The 16,973-nt window shown below is 39.6% G+C and overlaps 1 protein-coding gene across 2 annotated transcripts in view; it reads left to right on the forward strand.

The window, feature by feature from the left end:
* The first annotated feature begins 1,196 nt into the window (after positions 1–1,196).
* Itgbl1 (integrin subunit beta like 1) overlaps positions 1,197–16,973 on the forward strand; it is a 307,337-nt gene continuing 291,560 nt past the window's right edge. For both annotated transcript variants that reach the window (XM_055609725.1, XM_055609726.1), the window contains exons 1-2: positions 1,197–1,294; positions 2,176–2,393. In XM_055609725.1, coding sequence (XP_055465700.1) covers positions 1,197–1,294; positions 2,176–2,393 — 316 coding nt within the window. The remainder of the gene's footprint in view (positions 1,295–2,175; positions 2,394–16,973) is intronic.

Below are 16,973 nucleotides of genomic sequence, written 5' to 3' on the forward strand. Positions count from 1 at the left end.
GAAAGCCCATCTTAACTTCCTTGTGAGTTCCAGTGAATGAGTTCATTTCTTACATTTCATTTTTTAATCTTTCAAGTGAGAATAAAATAAAATTGCATCTCTTCTCTCTTTCACCCCATATTTATCCCTGAGGTTAATTCTCCCTTCAGCTCAGCTCCTCCTTTTTTAGTTATGATGGTTACCTGTGTCTAATCAGGAAGAAGCTTCCCGTTAGAGTCTCTGGTCCTTTGTAATTGGTGTTTTTTTCTTTTGACTGACAGTTTATTAGTCCTCTGCCTTTCCAGAAAGGAATATGTTCCCTTTGCTCTTTGTATGTCTCTTCCATCTGGCATAGAGACTGGTGCTGATAGAAGTGTAATTAGCAAAACAATGTGTGATCATTCTCACAATCAAAATTAATATCAAAGGCTGGCACCGAGTAGGTGACTAAGAAACACTGCTGAGTTTTTTTCTTTTTAGTGCAAATCACACTGTAAACAGAGGTTTTATTTTGTTTCTGCAGGAATCACGGCAGAGAATGGAGTGGATTTGGACCTTTAACTTGGACTGTCCAAGTTAAAAAAAAATGCGGCTGTGATAAGAAACTGGCCTGAATAACTGGAAGAAAAATACACTTTGGTAGAGACTGAAGGAATAAAATAAGCACAGTTAAAGACAAAGCTTAGTACACACACAGTTGTGTTTGTCAGCTGTGTCCATCCCACCCACATCACTCAAGCTGCCAATGGCCGTCTTCTATAAAGTGAGTTAAAAGCGATTCCCTGCCACGTTCACCCAAAGCCCTCCCCCTTCCTTTTCACAATTCAGGAATTATTTTAACGGTGCCTTTCCTATCAGCCAGATCAAATATCCTCATGTTAACTATTTCTGGGGCCTGTACTTGAAGAAAGACATGATTTTTCTCAAATCTGTGAACAGGACACTTTTTTAAAAATGTCAAAATAAACCATCTGCTTGTGCAACTGTTTCTAATTACTTCCCTGCCTAGACTCTCCACTGGAGGAGTTTGGCACCCGCACCGCCCAGAGTGGCTCCACTGCCCAAGTCTTCGCAGCCTCCAGGAGGAGCCCGGAACCTCTGAGCACGGGTGCCCTGAGTCCTTCTGCGTGGACATCTGCTGGTGACACCCATTCCTCCTGCTCCTCCCTTGGAGCAGTGCAGCTGGCCTGCCTGCCCTCCTGCCTGCAGAGCTCAGCATGCATCCACCAGGCTTCAGGAACTTCTTGTTGCTGGCATCTTCCCTTTTCCTTGTTGGGCTGTCAGCTGCTTCTCAAAGCTTCTCTCCATCTCTGAGGTAAATTTGGTTTATTATTCTTTGAGACACACCTGCCCTGCTGTGCGTGTCAGGACTCAAGCTTGCAGATGCTTGACTGTCCTAAGCCAAGAGCAGTTACTAAGTGGGACATGACATAAACTGTTTTCAACCTGTTCTGACTTTTCTTCCCTTATATCTAACTTCGGTGTTGCTTCATATTTGTTTGTTTCCTTTTTATTTGGAAAATATTTATTTATTTATTTATTTATTCAAGGAGTAAAATATCATTTCTTCCTCTGAAAATATGTGTTAGGGATTTTTTTCTTTAAGTCAAAGATGTACTTCTGCATACCTGTCACTCCACAGCCTGTAGAGCAGCTGTTTCCACTTTCTAATGCAGCGCTTGCTTGATGGCCCTGACACATTTTGTATTGAAATTTGAAAGAGACGGGTTCCATTTTAACTTTTAAAAAGTAGAGTTCATAAGGTCTGCTTCAAGCGCAATTTAAAAGCATTACTTCCTAATGCTTAAACTTAAGCATTAAACTTTTCCTATGCGTTCATCTCTTCTCTCTAGCTATCAGATAGCTAGAGAGACATAATATAACGGGACATTTTTAAAAAACGAACAAAAGCCAGCCAAGTATCATACTTCAGACTAATTTGCATTTAATCAAAATGTGCATTTAAGATTCAGTGGCAATTTGCCAGGGAGCAAGGGGTCAGCCATCTCCTCTGTCTACTTGGAAGGTGCTATTTTTAGTCATGGTTACAATCAGCCCTTCAGAGGGAAGCTTGGCCCACAGAGAAATGAGGCTTAGGCCTCTCCATGCGGTGGAGAGGAAGAGCAGGCTTGGAGTAGAAGGGGCAGGGTGGGTGTCTGACCTTGGCCTGGCTATGGCCTTTCTTATCTCCTGCAGAAGCCTGTCGGGCGCCCCCTGCAGACTGTCCCGGGCTGAGTCCGAGCGTAGATGTCGTGCACCTGGGCAGCCCTCAGGGGGCGCCCTGTGCCATGGCCGTGGCCAGTGCGACTGCGGTGTCTGCATCTGTCAAGTGACCGAACCTGGCACCTACTTTGGGCCGCTGTGTGAGTGCCAAGAGTGGGTGTGCGAGACCTACGACGGGAAAACCTGCGCAGGTAAGGCAGAGGCGCTGCCCCCTCCGGAGTCACCTGCCTCCAGATAGGCCCTGACTTAAGTTATTGCAATCGGAGAGGGCCATGCGTCTATGCAATTTCGGCATCTTTTATTACGATATTTCTCCTCTGAGGCCCTCACTTAAGCGAAAATTAATATATATATAATAAATAGTATTTCATTTACTATTATTGGAAAATATATAAAGTACGTTTCCCTTGAACACTTGAAAGCATATATTTTAACTATATTAACTTCAAAGCTTCATTATTAGGAATAAGTCCCTGGAAGGAAAGTAATGTTTTATTTACTATTTCACTCCAAACTCAACTATCACCCAGTCTTTTGCTTTATTCTTTCTGGCAAGGCCTTCACAATGGTGTGAGTTTTCAAAAAATTTTCCAGGCCTTTTAGTGTTCCTGTTTGATTAGAAAATAAAGTGGTGAGATCTGGCCTTTAGCAATGATGAGTAAATGCCATCTCATGTGCTTTCCTGCTAACGGCCCTGGCTGGTGCCTGGCTGTGATTACGGCTTTGTGATGCTATGGGCTCTGGAGCTTTTCCTCCTTCCTTGGAGAAACTGGTTGTTTACTTATGTCATCTTAGTCACTGAATTCTTTCCTTCTTGATACTAAGGACCAAATCACATGGCTTTTGTGCCTTTGCATACAGGGCCAAATACTTGCTTGTTTACAGCTGAGGAAATGCTTGTGCCCATTTGACATTCTTGCTCTGCAGAGGACACTGAGATTTCCCTTTAGGGTACTCGATGGTATCTGCCTGACACCACTGTGAGCACATTTGCTAGGCCCAGAAAGAGTCTCCACAGGGAGCCCAGAGCTGCCGTGCCAGCTCATCTGCCTGTTCTGTGCTTCAGATTTAGCTTCTCTCTCCTCTTTTCAGTTTCACAACTAGTATGAAAATATGACAAAATGATTTTTGTCTGCTCTTTTTTGTTTGTTTTCTGAATTCATCTGACATTTACCTTGGTGAACCCCTGTAAGTCCTTTGTAAAATACAGTAATTGCCAGAGACTTCCTTTCAGTTATGGAGAAACAAGTCCTGTCCTTGTGCATCACAGTCTGGTTAGAGTGTTGAATCTGTCAGAAAATTTCAGACTTCAAATCCTCGTCCATTTGAGCTCAGATGTTATTTGAAGATCCAAGCCTTTGTTTCCTCATCTGAAAAAATAGAAGCCTTTTAAAAACTATTTAGTTTATTTTATGTGTATGAGTGTTTTGGCTGCTTCTTGCAGAGCTCAGAGGCAGGTGTCCAGTCCCTGGAACTGGAGGCGCAGGTGGTTGTGAGTCACCATGTGGATGAGAGTAACAATTGCTTTTAACCACGGAGCCAGCTCTGGAGCCCTGCAAAATGGGCATTTCAACAGCAACAACCTTATAGGGTTGGTGTGAGGTTTCATCTGTATACAACATTTCATGTGGTGTGTGGCATGAAGTGAGTGTTCAGTGCATACCGATGTGCTGATGTGCAGAGCAGTAAGTTCTACGTGGACAGAGATGGATGGGTGGACAGATAGATAAATAGGTATCTGACCGATGGTTGCTGGGAATGTGTGGCTGAGATCAATTTTACTTTCTTCATGTAGTCAGCCTGTTACTGATTTGAGGCTCACAAGGTCAAGCAAGGATAGCAATTTTGGCCTCAAAACATGTGCAGTATGCACACTCTGCCCTTTTAAAGTGTAGTCAGCTAGGATTCCTACACTGTGAGTCATAAGAACTACTTATTTTAGTTTGAGCCAGTCGAAATGTCCACACTACCACAAGTATGTTTCTTTCAGTGGTATTGTGTTCGTGGTACCTGAATCTATTTCTCACTTCTGTAGCATCCAGATTTGGCCAGTGACTGGTCCTACAGGTATGATGGTCTATTGTGGAATAAACTGATTTTTGTAAATTGTATCTGTAAGATAAGCGGCATTTTTCTTTGCATGAAAACAAACTTTAGCTTGGTATTTCTAAAGGAACCCTGGATAAATCCCACGAAGAGTAATGACTTAAAATAAAACACTGGCTTCCTAAAAATTGTTTAGAGTTGCTTTTGAAATGTGTCACTTAAAATTGATCCGTGGTTCTTTCATGGGTACAGACCCCTCACATAAACACAATACGAATAAAACAGGTGCTTCAGAGGTGACTCATGGTTAATAGCACTTGCTGCTCTTAGAGAAGACCCAAGTTCAGCTCTCAGTTCCCATGTCAAATAGCTCCAGAACCTTGAAGCTTCTCTTCCCTGGGGATCAGGCACCTTCGGCATCTTTAAAAAAGTGTTAGTAATTGGGAACACTACTGAATGTGATTCAGGCAAGACAAAGTACTGTGCGCCTGTCAGGCGCTTCCTTCTGAGGTGGCTGGGAAGCTGGGCTATGTGCTGACTTACCGTTGCGTAGGGAGGTTACCAGAACTACCAAATAGCTATAATACATGGTAGGGTATGATCTAGTGAGGGGTCCATTGATCCAGGTACTAAACACTGTGACTAAAACTGTTAAAGACAGAAAGCAAATGATGCAAAACACTAAGGGTAGGGAATTGTTAGAAGAAAAAAAAGACTTGGAATTTCAAATGAGGAAGAACTCAAGTACCAACTGAGGTTTGGGAAGGTGTTTGGGATGCACTAGGAATAATATAGGGAACACAGGGTTGGCTTGGCTGGACCTTAGCGCCATAGGCAAAGTAGCAGGGGACCGTTGAAAGAAGTTAGAGTTGGAGAAGTTAAATAGAACAATAAACCTTAACACAGTTTGTGTCTCTTAAACAACAGCTAGGATAACTGCGTTCTGGAACACAGGAATGACAGGTTGTGCTCTGGTTGGGGAGATGACATGGTGCAAGGGCAAGGTGTGGGAGAGAGATTCCATGGACAAGAATCTAGTTCAAATGCTGTGCACATTTGTATCCCAAGGGAGAGAGAACAGGACAGAATTGGGATGATTTTTAAAAGCTATTTAAAAGCATTGTTCTTGTGGTTTGGCACTCAAGAATTAGGTAATGAATGAAAACTGAAGGAGGTCTGAGTGAACGGGAAAGTGATAGAAAATGTGGGATAAGGAAGTCGCTTAACCAGTGGTTTACATCCTTATTATAATACACTGTTTTATGTAGAAATGCCATGAAATGCAGAACTATTGCTTGAAGAATGCAACTTTACACTTAATTAGCCAAGGATCCTGGGAGTGAATGGGAATCTTGTCTGAACTATTGACGGGTTTGAACTGCTAACTATGAGCCAGTTATTAAATTCCTCCGAATTCAGTATTTTTAGAGGCAACACTACTCTTGTGGTTATGAGAAAACTTGTATCAAGTATGCTATTCCTAATAATTTCCGTGTTTACATACAAATATATTTGAATTATATAATTATGCATTTATTCAGACTATTTAACATTCTTATCTATATTAGTTTTATGCACAAACACAAAAATATAAATAATGGAAATAACATTAGATATCCTTGGCATATGAAATTTTTTTGCAGTTATTTCTGACTTTTACACATAGTAGTTAAATTAACTACCATAAGGTGATTTGTCTTTGTACGAAGATTATACTTTCTGGAATTTCATAATCTGAGGGCTATTTGGCCTGCTTTTCTGCTCCATAGTTATGTTTTCTATTAGACCATAGAGTCATTTCATTCCAAGTCTATTTTTGTGGATTCAGTCTTTGGATTTTCCTCCTTTGGTCATTTTCTGTTTTCCATTTCCTTCTTTAAGCCTTACCCAGTGGTCTTTGCTCTCTAGTTTGTCTTGGTCTAGCCCTGCTGTGCTTAGCCTCCTCCTCCTTCTATGTCTTCAAGTCAAAGGGATGGAGAACCTGCGATCACTGACAGGCTTTAATCTCCGTCCCCACTGAGTACCACACTGGCTAGACTCTAGTCTGTATATTGTTTCCTTCTATGCTTTTCCTTCATGGTCTTGGCATTACTTGTAATTTTGGATTGGGTTCACCAGTACTAGCTTCCTCACTTTACATGAGCTTTTGGGGTACTTTGCTCTAATAGATATCTGTTTTTAGCAGATACATCTTGTATTATCTCAAGTAATATATAAAAGTTAAAGTTTTTCTCTTATATAAATGACCACTCATAATTTTTCTCAGTTTATGGATGAGGTAGATACAACTCTGAAGACCTGCCCTGGAGACCCCAACACCTTGGCTGTGCACATTACTTGCTCTTGAAAATTTAGATCATGTTTATAATCTTAGGTTATCTAAATCAAATCAAATAAATATGACAGAGCTGATGTTATTTTTTTACATAATCTTCTCTAAAATAAGAAAAGAAAATTTCACTTATATGGCACATCTTAAATTTGCAAAGAATATACTTTCTTCACAGATTTATAAATGTCTTCAATGTATTCTGAGGTGTAAAGGTAGATCAAACCCCTTGTGCCTTTGTGTTGTAATCTCACACCATCCCCAAACTACTCTGTTCTTTTGTTGTCAGTCACACACTGTCTCATCTGATCTTGTGAGCCACAACATTCACCATCTTGAGGTGAGTACACAGTACTGACCCAGTGACCAAGGAACTCTTGGCCCCTTCTTCAGCACCATGTCTGTCTACACACCAGTATGTTTCCTGCCCTGACAACAATAGACTAAGCCTCCGAAACAGTAAGCCAGCCCCACTTGTATGTTTTCCTTGTAAGACTGGCCTTGGTCATGTTGTCCCTTAACAGGTATAAAAGCCTACATATGACAATGTTCCAATGCCTCTGTTGGAAGGCTGGTTACAGGAGATGGCTGGTTTCAGGCTCCATATCCCCCATCGCTAAGAGTCCTAGCTAGGGTCACCCTCATAGATTCCTGCCAGTTTCCAGTGCACGAGTTTTCTTGCTCATCCCAGAGGTGCACCCACATTATAGCTGTCTCCCAGTTCTCTCTCCCTCTGTACTGCTCACACCTGATCTGTCTGTTCCCCTTCATATCCCCACCGCTGTCTAGTTCCCTCCCACTGTTTACCCATGTGGCTATTCCATTTCCCCTCTCCAGTGAGATTCATGAGTCCCTCCCAATCTCCAGAACGCTTCTTGTTTACTTAGCTTCTTTGCGGCTGTGGGTTGTAGCATGGTTATTCTTTCCTTTATGGCTAATATCCACGTATAAGTGAGTATATAGCATGTTTTCCTTTCTGGGTCTGGGTTAGGTCACTAAAGTTGATCTTTTCTAGTTCCATCAATGTGCCTGCAAATTTCATGATGTCCTTGTTTTTAATGGCTGAGAAATAATTCATTGTGTACATGTACTGCATTTACTTTATCCATGTTTCTTTTTCTTCTCTTTTTTAATTAATGTATTGTTTTTCTTAATTACAGTTTATTCACTTTGTATCCCAGCTGTAGCTCCCTCCCTCATCCCCTCCCACTTTTACTCTCCCTCCCCCATCTTCCTCCATGCCCCTCTCCAAGATAGGGGAGGTCCTCCTCCCCTTCCATTTGACCCTAGCCTATCAGGTCACACCAGGACTGGCTGCATTGTCCTCCTCTGTGGCCTGGTAGAGCTGCTCCCCCATCAGGGGGAAGTGATCAAAGAGCCAGCCACTGAGTTCATGTCAGAGACAGTCCCTGTTCCCCTTACTAGGACACCCACTTGAAGACTGAGCTGCCATGGGCTACATCTGTGGGAGATTCTAGGTTATCTCAATGTCTGATCCTTGGTTGGAGTATCAGTATTAGAAAAGACCCCTGGGCCCAGATGTTTTGGATCTGTTGCTCAACTTGTGGAGCTCCTGTCTCCTCCAGGTCTTTCTATCTCCCTCTTCTTTCATAAGATTCCCTGCACTCTGCCCAAAATTTGGCTATGAGTCTCAGCCTCTGCTTTGTTACCTTGCTGGGTAGAGTCTTTCAGAGGCTTTCTGTGGTAAGCTCCTGTCCTGTTGCCTATTTTCTCCCTTTTCCAATATCCATCCCATTTGCCTTTCTGAGTGAGGATTGATCATCTTACCCAGGGTCCTCCTTCTTGCTTAGCTTCTTTAGTTGTACAGATTTTAGTATGTTTATCCTATATTATATTTCTAATATCCACTTATAAGTGATTATATACCATATATGTCTTTCTGCTTCTGGACTACCTCACTCAGGATGAGATGCCCCTCAACTGAAGAGTGGATACAGAAATTGTGGTATGTTTACACAATGGAATACTACCAGCAAATAAAAATAAGGAAATCATGAAATTTGCAGGCAAATGGTGGGAACTAGAAAAGATCACACTTTATCCAATTTTCTTTTTTTTTTGTAAGCCCCCTCCATTCATACATTTGTTTTTTTTTAACTTTTATTAATTACACTTTATTCACTTTGTATCCCCCCATAAGCCCCTCCCTCCTCCCCTCCCAATCCCACCTTCCCTCTCCCTTCTTTATGTATGCCCCTCCCCAAGTCCACTGATAGGGGAGGTCCCCCTCTCCTTCCTTCTGATCTTAGTCTATCAGATCTCATCAGGAGTGGCTGCATTGTCATCTTCTGTGGCCTGGTAAGGCTGCTCCCCCCTCAGGGGGAGGTGAATTGAGAGACATCTATGTTGTTTCCAGTTTCTAGCTATTATGAATAAAGCTATTATGAACATAGTTGAGCAATTATGGTGGAGCATCTTTGGGGTATATGTCCAGGAGTGGTGTAACTGGGACTTATGGTAGTCCTAGTTCAAATTTCTGAGAAACCCTTAAATTTATGTCCAAAGTGGCTGTATATGTTTGTACTCCCACCAGCAATACAGAAGTGTTTCCCTTGTTCCACAATCCCATAAGCATGTGCTGTCAGTTGAGTTTTTGATCTTAGCCATTCTGATGGGTGTAGGATGAAATCTCAGAGTCATTTTGATTTGCATTTTCCTGATGGCTAAGGATATTGAATATTTCTTTAAGTGCTACTTGGCTCTTAGATATTTTCTGTCAAGAATTCTTTGTTTAGTTCTGTCCCTCATTCTTTATTTCGGTTATTTGGTTTGTTGATGTCTAGTTACTTGAGTTTTTAAATATATTTTGAATATCACTACTCTGTCAAATGTAGGGTTGGTGAAGATCTTTTTCCATTCTGTAGGCTGCCATTTTGTCCTTTTGTTAGTGTTCTTTGCCTTACAGAAGCTTTTAAGTGTCATGAGGTTCCATTTATTAATTGTTGATCTTAGAGCCTGAGCTCTTGGTGTTCTGTTCAGGAAGTTGTCTCCTGTGCTAATGCATTTAAGGCTCTTCTTTATCTTCTTGTCTATCAAGTTTAGTGTTATGTTGAGGTATTTTATTCACTTACATTTTAGTTTTGTGCAGTATGAGATATGAGTCTATTTGCCTTCCTCTACATGCAGACCATATAGTTAGACCAGCACCATTTGTTGAAGATGTGTTCTTCCATTGTATAAATGTGGCTTCTTTGTAAAAAATCAAGTGTCCATAGATGTTTGGATTTACTTCTGGGCTTTCAGTTTGATTCCATTTTTAAACCTGTCTGTTTTTAGGCCAATATCATGCATTTTTTCCTTTCTATTTCCTTATAATACAGCTTGAAGTAAGGGATATTGAAACTTCTAGAAGTTCTTTTATAGTACAGGAAGGTTTTAGCTATTCTGGGTTTTTTGTTTTTCCAAACGAAGTTGAGAATTGTTCTTTCAAGGTCTGTAGAGAATTGTGTTGGTATTTTGATAGAAATTGCATTGAATTTGTAGATGGCTTTTGGTAGGATGGCCATTTTTACTATATTAATTCTACCAATCCATAAGCATGGGAGATCTTTCCATCTTCTGATATCTTCTTTAATTTCTCTTTTCTAAGTTTTTTTTTTTTTTCATATAAGTCTTTCACTTGCTTGGTTAGTTACACCAAGGTACTTTGTATTTTTTGTGTATTTTGTGAAGAGTGTAGTTTCCCTAATTTCTTTCTCAGCCCCTTTCTCTTTTGTATACAGGAGGGCTACTGATTTTTTTTTTTTTTTTTAGTTAATTTTTTTTCCAGTCATGATACTAAATGTGTTTATCAGCTTATGGAGTTCTCTGGTGGAATTTTTGGGATCACTCATGTATTTTATTGTATCATCTGCAAATAGTGATACTATGATCTTCCTTTCTGATTTGCATCTGCTTTATCACCTTTAGTTGTCTTATTGCTCTAGCTAGGACTTCAAGTACAATGTTGAAGAGGTATGGAGAGAGTGAACAGCCTTGCCTTATCTCTGATTTCAATGGGATTGATTTAAGTTTCTCTCTGTTGAGTTTGATGTTGGGTATAGGCCTGCTGTATATTGCCTTTACTATGTTTATGTATGGGCTTTGTGTTCATGATCTCTCCAAAACTAAATATGAAAAGGTGTTGGATAATATCAAATGCTTTTTCTTCATCTAAGAAGATGATCGTGTGTATGTGTGTGTTTTAAGTTTGTTTATATGGTGGATTACATTGATGGATTTCTGCATGATTAACTACCCCTGCATGCCTGGGATGAAGCCTAATTAGTCATGGTAGATGATATCTTTGATGTGCCCTCAGATTTTGGTTGCAAGTATTTTATTGAGTATTTTTTTTTATCAATGTTCATAAAAAACATTGGTCTGAGATTCTCTTTGTTTTGTCTTTGTGTACTTTAGGTATCAAGGTGAATATGGCCTCATAGTTTGGTAATATTCCTTTTTTTTTGTATTTTGTGAAATAGTTAAAGAGTATTGGAATTAGCTCTGCTTTGAAAGTGTTGTAGGATTCTGCATTGACACCATCTGACCCTGGGCTTTTTTGAATGAGAGACTTTTGATGACAGTTCCTATTTCCTTAGGGGATATAGGAATATTTAATTTATTTACCTCATCTTGATTCAACTTTATCAAATGGAATCAATCAAGAAATTTGTTCATTTCATTTATATTTTCAAATTTTGTGGCATATAGGATTTTGAAGTAGGACCTAATTATTCTTTGGATTTCCTCAGTGTCTGTCACTATGTCCCACTTTTCATTTCTGATTTTGTTGATTTGGATAGTGTCCTGCTGCCTTTTAGTTAGTTTGGCTAAGAGTGTGTCTATCTTGTTGATTTTCTCAAAGCTCCAGGTCATGGTTTCACCGATTCTTTGTATTGCTCTCTCTCTTCTAATTTATTGCTATCAGCTCTGAGTTTGATTATTTCCAGCCGTCTACTCCTCTTGGGTGTGTCTGCTTCCTTTTTTTTCTAGTGTTTTCAGGTGTGCCATTAAGCTGCTTGTATGAGATGTCTCAAATTTCTTTATGAAGGCATCTAGTGCTATGAACTTTCCTCTTAGCACTGTTTCATTGTGTCCCATAAGTTTGGGTAAGATGTGCCTTCATTTTCATTGAATTTCAGGAAGTCTTTAATTTTTGTCTTTATTTCTTCTCTGACGCTGCTGCTATTGAGTGGAGAGTTGTTAAGTTTCCATGCTGTATAGGCTTTTTACTATTTCTGTTGAGGTCTAATATTAGACCATGGTGGAATGATCTGATACAAGGGATTATTTCAATCTTCTTGTATCTGTTGAGGTTTGCTTTGTGCCCCACTATATGGTCAATTTTGGAGAAGGTTCCGTGAGGTGCTGAAAAGAAGTTATTCTCTTTTGTGTTTGGGTGAAAAGTTCTGTAGACATTTATTAGGTTCATTTAATTTAAGACCTCCTTAAGTGTCATTATTTTTCTTTTTAGCTTCTTTCTCAATGATCTATCCATCAATGAGAGTGGGGTGTTGAAGTCTCCCACTATTAGTGTTCTGGGATTGAAGTGTGATTTAAGGTTTAATAATTTTTCTTTTACTAATGCAGGTGCTGTTTTTAGGGCATAGATGTTTAGGAATGTGATGTCCTCCTGATGGATTTTTCTTTTGATGAGAATGAAATATCCCTCCCCATCTCTTTTGATTAATTTTGGTTGAAAAGTCTACCTCATTAGATATTAGGATGAATACTCCAGCTGGCTTCTTAGGTCTGTTTGCTTGAGAACCCCTTTTTCAGATCTTTATTCTGAGGCAGTGACTATCTTTGTTGCAGAGGTATGTTTCTTCAATGCAGTAAAATGTTGGATTCTGTTTCTGCAACCATTCTGTTAGTCTGTTTCTTTTTATTGGAGAGTTGAGTCCATTGATGTTGATAAATATTAGTGACCAATGATTGTTGGTTCCTTTTATTGTGGAATTTATTTCTTCTCTGTCTCCAGGGCTTTCATGGCTTCTGTTTTCTTTATTGATTCTAATTTCATTTCTTGTCTTGAATGATTTTTTTTTCATTTCCTTCCTGTTTGATTGTGGATTCTTGTCTGTCCTTGATGGCCTCTATTGTTTTGTTTGTTTCCTCTTTATTTGTCTTTAATAATTGCGTAATCATAGGTTTAAGATCATTTTCCTGTGTTTCAACTGAATTAGAAAATCCATTGATGGGGGGCGGTTCTGGTGAAGTCATAATGTCCTAATATTTATTGATTTTATTCTTTTGCCGACCTCTAGCCATCTGGTTATCCATAGCCTTGACTGTTCCTGGAACATGTACTGCAGACTGGGTCCACCTGTCTCTGGAGTCTGGAGTAGTCTACAGGAAGATGAGAGATGTCCAGGGGCTCATGAATGAGTGCTGGCCATTCAGATGCAGCTAAGGAAGAGAGGGCTCTGTTCTAAGTTCAGTGTCTGTTGGCTCACCCTTTGTGACCCAGGTAGCTCAGGCAGCTGGGGCACTGGCAGAAAGATCTCCGAACTCTTATGCCCCAGAGGCTTCCTTGAAATGGCAGAAACTAACACTTAGGTCCCGCACCTTGCTCAGCTCTGCTGGTTGCTCAGCTCTGCTGGTTTCACTGTCTCTGCTGTGCTTGCTGTTTCTGACCCAGGTGGGCTAGGCAGCTGAGGAGCAGGCAGAAAAATTTCCACTCTTAGAGCTGCTCCAGCACCTCACAGGCTTGCTTAGGATGGGAGACAATGGGCCTTTGGTCTTTTGATGTGTTCTTGCATTCAGTTTGCAAGTGTTTTATTGAGTATTTTTGCATCAATGTTCATAAGGGAAATTGGTCTGAAATTATCTTTCTTTGTTGTGTGGTTTAGGTGTCAGGGTGAGTGGTAGAATTATATGCTGAAACAATCTGGCCCTAGACATTTTTTGGATAGGATACTTTCAATAACTGCTTCTATTTTCTGTGGGATTATTGGACTTTTAAAGTGTTTACCTGATCTTGATTCAGCTTTGGTAAATGAAATATATCAAGAAATTGTCCATTTTCTATAGGTTTTTCAATTTTCTGGGATACAGGTCTTGTATTAAGACCTAATGATTCTTTGGATTACTTCAGGATCTGTTTAATTTTTGATTTTGTTAATTTGGATACTGTTTCTCTGTCTTTTAGTTATTTGGCTAAGAATTTGTCTATCTTGCTGATTTTCTCAAAGAACAAGCTCTTAGTTTAATTTATTCTTTTTATTGTTCTTGTTCTCTATTCTCCTTTTTTCTAATTTATTGATTTCAGCCCTGAGTTTGATTATTTCATGCCTTTTACTCCTACTGGGTATGTTTGCTTTTTTTTAATTTTATTTTTGTTCTAGAGCTTTTAGGTGTGCTTTTAAAATGCTAGTATGAGAACTCTCCAATTTCTTTATGAAGGCACCTAGTGATATGAACTTTCCTCTTAGCACTGCTTTCATTGTGTCTCATAAGTTTGGGTATGTTGTGCCTTCATTATCATTGAATTCTGGAAAGTTTTAAATCTCTTTCCTTATTTCTTCCCTGACCCAGTGGTCATTGAGTAGGTAGTTGTTCAGTTTCCATGAGTCTGTAGGCTTTCTGTTGTTTCTGTTGTTGTTGAGCTTCAGCTTTAATCCATGTGGTCTAACAAGATACAAGAGGTTTTTTCAATCTTCTTGTATCTGTTGAGGCTTGCTTTGTGACTGAGTTTTGGAGAAGGCATTGTGAGGTGCTGAGAAGAAGGTATATTCTTTTGTGCTTGAGTGAAATATTCTGTAGATATCTGTTAGGGCCATTTGGTGCCTATCTGTTAGTTTTATTATTTCTCCATTTAGCTTCTGTTTCACTGATCTCTCCATTGGCAAGAGTGTGGTGTTTAAGTTTCCCACTATTAATAAACAGGGTTCAGTGTGTGATTTAAGCTTTAGTAATGGTTCTTTTACAAATATGGGTGTCCTTGCATTTGGGGCACGGAAGTTCAGAGTTGATATCTTATCTAGATGGATTGTTCCTTTGATGAGTATGGAGTATTCTTCCTCATCTCTTGATTAATTTTGGTTGAAAGTCTAATTTGTTAAATACTAGAATGCCTATTCCAGCTTACTTCTGGGGTCCATTTGCTTGGAAAACCTTTTCCAGCCCTTTACTCTTTAGGTAATGTCTATCTTTATTGCTGAGGTGTATTTCTTGTATGCATCAGAAAGATGGGTCCTGTTTTCATATTATTTATGTTAGCCTGCGTCTTTTTATTGGGAGTTGAGGCTATTAATGTTGAGGGCTACTAATGAACAGTGGTTGTTAATTCCTGTTATGTTGGTGGTGGTGGTATGAGTTTGTGTGTTGTGTGTGTGTGTGTGTGTGTGTGTGTGTGTGCTTCCTTCTTAGTTTTGCTGATGTGGGCTTACTTATTTCCTGTGTTTTCTTGGGTGTAGTTAGCTTCCTTGGGTTAGAATTGTCCTTCTAATATTTTCTGTATGGCTGGATTTGTGGGTAGATATTGTTTAAATTTGTTTTGTCATGGAATATCTTGTTTTCTCCCTCTACTACGATTTAAAGTTTTGCTGGGTATAGTAGTCTGGGCTGACATCTGTGTCTGTTTTTAAAATATCTGCCCAGGCCCTTTTGGCATTTAAAGTTTTGAGGGAGTTATTTTCCTCCTATCATTTTCATAATGTCAGATTTAAGATCATTTTCTTGCAGCCCAGATGTGATAGTATCTTCAGGTCTTGCTCTGGTAGGATAGCTAGTTTCCAGAGGTGTCATGTGTCTCTGGGTTTTGTTGCTTGTGTTCCTACGCTGACTTCTAGTCATCTCTCTCTCTCTCTCTCTCTCTCTCTCTGTGTGTGTGTGTGTGTGTGTATTTTTTCCATTCATTTTTTTCTGGTGTGAAATTATTTATTGTCTGTGTTTTCTTGGGTGTAGTTAACCTCCTTGGGTTGGAGTTTTCCTCCTAGTATCTTCTGTAGAGCTGAATTCGTGGATAGATATTTAAATTTTGTTTTATCATGGAATATCTTCTTTCTTTTATCTATGGTGATTGAAAGTTTTGCTAGGTGTAATGGTCTAGGCTGGCATCTGTGACCTCTTAGAGTCTACAAGATATCTGTACAGGCCTTTATTTTAGAGACTCTGTTGAGAAAGGAAGTAATTCTAATAGGTCTGCCTCTATATGTGACTTGGCCTCTTTTCTTTGCCATTTTTAATACTCTTTCTTTGTTTTGTACATTTAATGTTTTGATTATCATGTGTTAGGGGCACTTACTTTTCTGGTTTAATATATTTGGTGTTTTATAAGCTTCTTGTTCATTTATAGGCACCTCTTTAGGTAAGACATTTTTTTTTCTCTGATTTTGTTGAAAGTATTTTCTTATCCATTGAGCTGGGAATTTTCTATTGCTTATATTCCTATTACTCTTAGTTTTGGTCTTTTCATGGTGTCTGAGATTTCATGGATGTTTTGAGTCAGAAACATTTTAGATTTACAATTTTCTTTGACTGATGTAGCAATTTCATCTATTTTTATCTTCAATGCCTAAGATTCCCTCTTCTATCGCTTGTGATACTTCTTCTGTGCTCCTATTTGCCTACCTAGATTTTCCATGTCCAGATTTTCTTCAGTTTGTATTTTCTTTAGTCCATCTATTTTCATATTTAGTTCTTGAAAAGTTTTTTTTTCACCTATTTGTTGGTAGTTTTCTCAATTTCTTTAAAGAGCTTATTTGTTTTCTCTTTAAAGGCCTCTATCATCTTCGTAAGTTTGAATTTAATGTTCTTTTCTTGTGTTTTATCTGTGTTGGGATATCCAAGGCTTGCTGTGGTAGGATAGCTGGGCCTTGGTTGTGCTATATTACCCTGGCTGTTGTTGACTGTGTTTTGACACTGGCCTCTTGTCATCTGGGTTTGGGCTTATAGTTTTCCTTGTTACATGGCTGTTTTTTCAGAAGTCCCCCCCCAGGGGGCTTCTGATTCTTCTCTGTTCTTCTGGCCAGAGTGGACATGGGTTCTGGTGCAGCTAGTCTTCAGGTCCAGTAAGTGTCTCTGCTGGGATTTTTGTGTACTGCTTGAACTCTGGGGTTTTGAGTGCCAACATTGCCTCTGGGTTCCCTAGAACAAGCATTGCCTCCAGGAAAGCATGAGTCTTGAGTATTTTGCCAAAATTGTGGGAGAGAATATCGTGCCCAGGGGATGGGGTAAAGTTTAAAGCTATTGAGTGTGCTTTAGGAGGCGTTTGCAGGCAGAAGACAAGGTCTTACTTGGAGTCCCTAGTGTAGGTGTGGCCTTTGGACAAGCAGCTGCGTTATAGGTAGGAATATGGAGCTCAGAGGATAGGATCCCTTCTTCTTCTTCTTCTTCTTCTTCTTCTTCTTCTTCTTCTTCTTCTTCTTCTTCTTCTTCTTCTTCTTCTTCT

Source organism: Psammomys obesus, unplaced genomic scaffold (assembly GCF_907164565.1).
Source record: "Psammomys obesus unplaced genomic scaffold, mPsaObe1.curated_primary_1811, whole genome shotgun sequence".
Taxonomy (NCBI): Eukaryota; Metazoa; Chordata; class Mammalia; order Rodentia; family Muridae; genus Psammomys; species Psammomys obesus.